The sequence below is a fragment of the Pyxicephalus adspersus genome, chromosome 9, assembly GCF_032062135.1.
Source record: "Pyxicephalus adspersus chromosome 9, UCB_Pads_2.0, whole genome shotgun sequence".
Lineage (NCBI taxonomy): Eukaryota > Metazoa > Chordata > Amphibia > Anura > Pyxicephalidae > Pyxicephalus > Pyxicephalus adspersus.
The window spans coordinates 54,717,957-54,725,815 of NC_092866.1; the positions used below are offsets into that span (position 1 = coordinate 54,717,957).

General features: G+C 37.6%; 1 protein-coding gene across 1 annotated transcript in view; it reads right to left on the bottom strand.

Annotated features, from left to right (window-relative positions):
• The window catches only part of LTO1 (LTO1 maturation factor of ABCE1), an 11,209-nt gene extending 8,122 nt beyond the window's left edge, over positions 1 to 3,087 (bottom strand). Inside the window, exons 1-2 of the mRNA XM_072422078.1 lie at positions 2,931 to 3,087; positions 2,698 to 2,834 (exon numbers count right to left, since the gene is read on the bottom strand). Of these exons, the coding sequence (XP_072278179.1) occupies positions 2,698 to 2,747 (50 nt within the window). The 5' untranslated portion in view covers positions 2,748 to 2,834; positions 2,931 to 3,087. The remainder of the gene's footprint in view (positions 1 to 2,697; positions 2,835 to 2,930) is intronic.
• Positions 3,088 to 7,859: the final 4,772 nt, after the last annotated feature.

The window sequence follows — 7,859 nt, forward strand, 5'->3', positions numbered from 1 at the left end:
TATATTCATATTATCTACTAGAACCCCTGTTCGGACATATTTCTGTAAGTTACAGGTCTACAATTTAAAAAAAAATTTCATGAAAAACAGTGGATCACTTTTGGTACAGAAATCTAGACCTCAGTGTAACGCTCAGGTGGTTAATTATTGGAGCAAGCTGTGCTTTAATATGCAAAAAGAAACAACTGCAGAGTTTGTCTTGGTCATTAACCTCCCCAATGGTAAAAAAAAGATGTTGAAAGCAGTAACCCCAAATCACATTCAAGGTAGCTAAAACAATTAAAAACAATGATAAAGACTACGCTACTAGGTCCGCCGGCGTCCTTCTTCACGATCCCCGTCCTCTGCATCTGATGAGTCACCCGGGAGTTCCTGGTGATGTCGGTGCGTGCGGCCCGTGCGTTGGTGGAGTGGCAGGAATTTCAAATTATTTTGTATTGCATTCAATACAAAATAACTGTTTTGAATGAAATACAGTGGGTTTTTATGTCTAAAAGCAGTACATTGTCTTTCATGAAAATGTATTTTACAGTATAATATAATAGTAAGAGTATAATATATATTTTTTTTTACATGATTTTGTGTTTCAAAATTTTTTATACTCATACTATATTATATTGTAAAATAAATTTCTATGAAAAACAATGTACTGCTTTTAGATTCATAAATCCAGACAGAAATGAACTGCCTAGGTGGTTAAAGAGTTACAAGAGGCTGCAGAAAGAGCTCAGTCCTTAAGATTACCCACAACCTCAGCTGTGTTTAGCAAATGATTGCAAGTCATGCAAACTGCCCCCTGCCCCTTCAAGCTTCTGTGAGCAGGGAAGCCCGTTGGTATCTAGGAGGTGTCTGTCCATATGTTGGATGTCCTTAACCCGGGGACTACCTGTATGCATTATGTATGGGTTGTGCTGTCTATAGCATGATTGATGGTCGGCGCTTATAGTACATTGTTTTAGGATTATCTTTTGCATGTCATATGCTCCTCAGGCCTACTTTAATGCAATAACATGATTTTAAAACTATACACACATATGGTGGCTGTGCTTTTATATAAACAGAGATACCTGATGATGCCAGTTTAGGAGAAAAGTGTAGGGAAGAGCTTTCTTTAGATACCTGTGACATCACGTTGTTAGTATTAAGAGAGCGCAGCTTTCATTTTAACTACGGTATGCATTTGTCCTTTTATTGTTTGGTTTTAATAAACAGCTTTACACTATTGTGATTTCTACTGTTTGCTGTTTGATTGCATGGCACAGGAGGACTCGCTGAAGGAGGCTCCTGGGACTTTTTATTACATAACGGATACTAAAGTTTTTTTGAATTGAAGTGAAGATTATCAGGGGTGCTCCAATTGGCTTCAGTTCATAAGATCTACTAATGTATGTTTTTTCAATTGATCTGAATAGAGATGATTTTATTATTAAATCTACTTGCATAATTTATTTTATTATGTTAATCTGATGTTCTTTATTCTGCAGTAGATAAATTAGGATACCATATATTTCTAGCACCATTTATTCTGTCTATCCGTGGAGTATATACAATTTTAAAGCAGCTGCTTTTTTCACCTTGTGCGCAATTTTATTAACCTAGATTTTGTAGAGTTGCGTACTGTTCATAATACTTTATTTGCACCAAGGCTAAATTCAGACTGGCAGTGAGATTACCGCTTTCTCTCGCCAGGGAACCGCTGCCTCTCGTGGGATGCCTAATGTAGTGTCTCCCTGCGGCCCTATAGTGAATGAAAATCGTGCTGAATATACTGGGCTGGTTTAACTCCTGCGCAGACACAAGGGAGTTCATTCATTCATTACCAGAAAGGAAGCAAGGATTGCCAGGAAACCAACTAACGTCCCACTTTTACCAAATGAAATTCAGGCAAGTGGTTATTGCAGAAAGGGACAGGCGATATCCCTTCTGCAATCACTGCTTTTACCTGCCTGCACATGTATGCTCAGCAAAGTGTTACAGCTGGGCACATGCGTATCTAAAATCAGCAAAATTTTAACTGACTCACTACCTCTGCTGATAATTTCTTCTAAGCCTCTATTACTCGTATGGTAAAATATTTTCTGAGGTTAGTTTTGAACTATCCTCCATTAGTTTAAGGCCATGACTCCATATTCTTAAATTTAGCTACATGCTGAAATTCCACCATACTGAACCTTTTTCACATCCTACTGAAAAGTTTACTAACATCCTGTCGTCTCCTCTCCTAGGCTTGTAAAGTTATTAAGGTAAATATAATTTCTCCTGCAACTGGGGGAAGTTACTACTAATTTAGGCAGAGGAAATCTATACTAGGAAACCATTTGCAACAATGTGTTGCAATAACGTACATGATATTGCAATGCATGTAAATGTGTACATTGTATGTGATGCCATTTATTGTCAATAGCACTCCAAGACAACCGCAGCACACCACAATGTATTGATACAGATTACAGTATGTTATGGTGCCCTGGGTCACAAAATAATGCTGCATGTCGGATGTTTATTTTTATCTGTTCTGCTGTACCGGCAGCCTATTTATTTGAATAAGCTGTCCTAATGCAATGTATGCACTCTAAAATATGACTATAATAATACAGGAAGGGATTGGAACACTTGGTACAAGTCACACCTATGACTGTCAAAACTTGAGATACCAGAACAAAAAAATTGAACAAGTCCCTTCAAATTTCCACAAACCTTTCCTCGCACATGATGATGTCTCCAAACAGATCATCCACAGATTCCATTGCAGTTGTGAACTCAACCCCAGCGGCAACCCCAGAAACGTTTCTTGAACCCTTCCTTTCTATTAGGGGCACACAGTGCCAAAATAACTAAAATAAATGAAACATAAAAACATTGGCAATGCGTTAAAGGCAGAGAAACATCAGTAAATATTAAAACTTTAAAACCAAATAAACATGATGTACCTATTCCTGGGAACGGTTCCCTCCAAACGCTAAGCCTTGCCCTGAGCTACACTGATGGAGTTTTCAGGAACCGAGCTTTACTCTATCGGTAGTTACTCTATCTTTTACCATCTGGACTATTCAGAAACCAAACCTCGCTCTGAGCACTCACGCTGGGGAGGGGGTCCTCTAGAACCAAGCCTCACTCTGAGCTCTATTACTGATCTCTTCTGAAACCAAGCCTCACTCTGAGCTCTCATGCTGGGGGTTTCCTCTAGAACCAAGCCTCACTCTGAGCTCTATTGCTGATCTTTTCTGAAACCAAGCCTCACTCTGAGCTCACTCTCTGAGTTACATTCATGTGGTTTCTCTTTATGTTATTTTAACATATTCAAATACAAGCATACATTTCCTCCATTGTATTATGATATTGGGTTAATTATTTTTGACATATGAATTCAATACACAATAGTTAAAACAAATGTTGAGAGATAATATTAATATTTTTTAACGTATAAATATATAAATATTTATTGTATATTGAATCACATGTCACAAAAAAGCAATAGGCAAATCAATGTAGAATGTTGCAGATTTACCCTCAATGGCAGGCAGCATACCATGCAAAATCTAGCTGACATGATATCCAGAACATGAGTCCCACACACCTTGCAGTTTTCTGGACAATGCTTAGCCCACTTCATATATACCAACAATATCCCTTCACTGTATAATTTACCATTACTATCTTATTGCACAGTCACATAAATTATTAATTATTATAAATAATAATTAGCAATAATTTGAAATCAAATTAATTGCAAATAGTACTTTATATCAAGTACTGTCGGTGAATTGTGCATGCTAGATTTATTTTTACAATAAGTATAAAAAGGTCTTCTGTATAATTGATTGTTCCTCCTAACCCCAAAAAACACAATTCTTTTATCAGGACACACTTAGGGATCTATTTATAAAAAAAGGGAATCTGACATTTCCTAGTGGGAATCAATTACTGCCCTTAAAACACATGGACCTGAGAGATTTTCGCCAGGGAATGTTTAAGGGGATGTTAGATTCACTGCTTTAAAAAAAAGACCTTTAACAATTATCAGTACAATTTACAGAAAAATTGTAACTAAACCTATGTATCAAAAAAAAGTTTTTGTAGGACATTATATATTTTTTGTTATTGACATGTATAGGATCTACAAAATGAATACATAATTGATTTACAAAAAAAAAACATTTTAAGTAACATTTTGAAAAAAGTAAGCTCCCTGGAAATAAGAAATGGAAATACAACATAAACATTTCTTCATCACCCAAACCCATACGGTTTCTTGCATAAGTAAAATGCTCATGTCTTTGTGCTCACCTTCCCTTATAATTGTCTGCTATTTCAGTGCTTAGCCTGTTTAGGTTAGACTGATCTTCTTGATCCAACTATGCAGAGGCCCCTATTTGTCTCATACCTTCTGTGATGAGACCTAAGACATCAGCATTGTCTTCCAAATCAGTTAATTATTTGAAAATTGATTAATTTACCGCCAAGCTCCATATACGTTACAAAAGGGCCTGTTGTTAAATCACCAATTTACTGTTTCAAGCACTAGTACTATTATCAGGACCTGTCGCTATGTCCGTACTAAAAGTAAATGGCTACTCTCACAGCGGTAGTAGAGGAGCCCTGTCCATCATGAAACCTGGGAATTTAGACCAGGAGATGTCTGTATCAATACTGAGGTCTGTCATTAAAGTCTACACTGGTAGTCTCATTGAAAGGTCTGTCTTTAAAGCCTGTACTGGGGGTCTGTCACTAAGGTTTGAACTGGGGTCTGTTACTGAGGTCTTCACTATTTTCTGTAATTGGAGTCTGCACGGTTCTGCGGTTCTGAAGGATCTGTTATTCATGGGTTCTGTCATTGAGGTTTGCACTGGGGGTTCAACAATGAGTGGGGCTTTTACTAAAATCTGCATTAGGAGTCTGCCACTGTGGTCTGCGCTGAAGGAGTCTGTCACTGATGCTGTCCCTCACAGATTAAAGCAAATATGAGCAATACATGTACAGTACTCTTTAAACAACACTTGTCCCCCGTTTTAGGAAGTAGGACTTGAGTTCAGGCCTAGAAGGTGTCACTATTATGCACACAAGATGTGTACCTGAAGACAACGCAGGACTAACTTTGTTCTAAACTATAATAGAGCAACACCAGAACATCCAGTTTTGTGGAGTTGCTTTAGGAGAAATTTAGTGGGATGCTTCTTAAAGCTGAGGCCCACCCAGTGATTCCTAGTTGGGGAAGCTGCCAAATCATTACTGGAGTGCTGTCTACATAGCTACAACTGTAAATATAAACATAGCTCCATAGAAAGCCTAAACTATTGCACCTAAACTATGAGAAGTGTTCCCTAATCTATGGGTTGATACCCAATTTGGGTTGTGGATGTGTGCATATTCCCTCCTGTCTCTGCTCTAACCACTGTGTCTGCATCATGTATAGAAGCCCCTTACCACCACAGTGCTGAAGCACACTTGTATTCACTTATGATCACTGCATCAAAGCACACTTTTGTATTTATCCAATTCAACAAACACGCACACTTTTGCTAGTTAAATTAGAAATATTGTTCTGCAGCAATCATTTGTAAGTACATTAGAACTTCCAGCTTTCTCTTGCAAAGTCCTAGAAATTCCTGTTGATTCTGTCCACCTAATGCAGTTTCATGTTTTGCTTTCATTTGTTGCTCTAATATAGACTTGCTTGCAGTTAAAAAATGTATTATAAAAAATTTTGCAGGGTGTGGCTAATAGCATAAAGCTTGTAAATCAGAGCTCAGCTATGTGTAGTCTTACCCTCTGTTTGTCTGGTAGGGGGAGCATGTGAGACTCACATGAAGAATGATTTGCCTCAGTCAGGGAAGGTAAGGAATGTTCTTAGTTTATTTAATGAGGCTTGTAATTACTTATTACCTGGATTTAGTACTTTCTCAAACAGTTTTTTTTAATATAAAGATGATGTATAAAAATATTGTTTGTTTATTAGGTCACTGATACCTCCTTTGCCTCCAAGACCAGCCTTTGCTGTTTAAGTACACAAAATCCATGATTTCCATATTACCCTGCTATTGCCCCCAGGATACTGAGCCAGTAAACCCAAAAGTGCCCCTCTAGATTTATTTACCACAGAATTTCTTACTGCTCTTCAATTGTAAGTCATACTTTGGTGAACAATTGGTGATCAGGCAGGTTTTGATCCTTGTGAACAGACGTTTTCTATTCTGCAATAACTCTTCTTACTTACCTGATCGCTGCCCATCTGTCAAATTTTGCTAAGTTGTGCAAGTGCAAATCAGATTTGTTACCAGAGATACCCAGAAATCCTGGCTGCCCTTGTTTATGCTGGGAACAAAAGAACTCCCATGCACCTGTGTGGGAGTTAGGCTATCTCAGCCCAGCCAATCAAGATGGGTGAAGATCGTTTTCAGGAGAAGAAGGACAAAGATGGCGGCATCCTGCGAAAGAACAGGGATAGTTGAGTATAACGAGTTTAATTCTGCTTTTATCCTGAACCTGTTCTTTAGAGTTTCCCAATTAACAGCTGCCCAGATCACTTTTACTTCCAAGAAATCTGGTTGTCAAATTTTCAAACAAGCCCAAACAAAGTGCATTCCCCTCTTTGCCATACCCTCCCCATACATTGCGTTTAATTGCCCTCCTCCACTGTGGTTTGCTTACATCCTTCTGGCTATGCGTCTGTGCTGTCTTTGCACATAATCTCCCTCAAATACATGTGCAAAAAATACTTTGATGATTTTAGCGCAAACTTTGCAAAACGTCTTTGTTGGTTTGCACGTTCCTTGCTGTTGAAAAGCTAAGCTCCAGGCACATATAAAGGACACAAATTAATGCAGCTCTGTATTTAATAATAAATAACAAGTGTCCAGTCAACTGTGCTTAAGTGATTTTGTGTTAACAAAAAGAATGCTTATAAGAGTTAAAAACAGACTGTGAGCAAGGTGAGATTAGCAGTGTGCTGTTTCTCCATTTACTGTCCACTCACAGACAAGGCGAAGAAAAAGACCTGCAAGCGTTTTTATTTGCAACAGGGAAAAATCAGGTCTCCTTCCTAGTCAGACAAGGGTTTGTTGTGTTGCATGACTAGGTAAACCTCAGGACTGGATACAAATATGAAATACAATTCCATTGGCAGGTAAAATAGTTTCTTTATATTTGTATTTCAACGGCGTTTTTAGCTATTTGCCTATAGAAAATATATCTACAAGGTAGATTTGTGTAAGGGTGGTAAATGTAGCTACTGCTTATGTTACTCATAAATAGGACCCTTACATATTAGAAGAAAGCTATCATAAACTTGTGCAAATGTGACTGAGAACATAATGAAACTTGCAAGTACAGGCTACCCGGTATTGAAACAATGATATTGCGTAGGCCCTTTTAATAAAAAAAATGTAATGTTTGCTGCAATACTCACCTTTTCCTGATGGTCCTCTTTCAGGCGGAAATATTTTTTTTAAAATGGTCTGGGATCACGGATACACTGCCTGGGGGTGTGTCACCATGTTGGCCTGGGCTAATATTATTAAAAATTAATAATAATCAAAAGATTACTTTGTTTTTCATATCAGCAATGTTTGCTGCAGAGGTTCTATCACCTCACTACTCAATTCAAATCTGAAATAAAAGTTTTGCCTTTAATTATTATTTCTTTATAGTTTTCCTCCTACCATTCTCCTATTCCATTAGTATCTGTTATGGGTCATTGATGTCATTCATCATTATAAAGGACCCAAAAAAGACTAGTTGGGGTGGAAGTAAGATTTACTTTTAAAGGAACATAAAGATTTGCATATTACTTTCCTGGCTAATGCATGTGGGTCTACTGGTTGTTTTGAAAATTTTCTTAAATGACAACCTATACTAAGGAA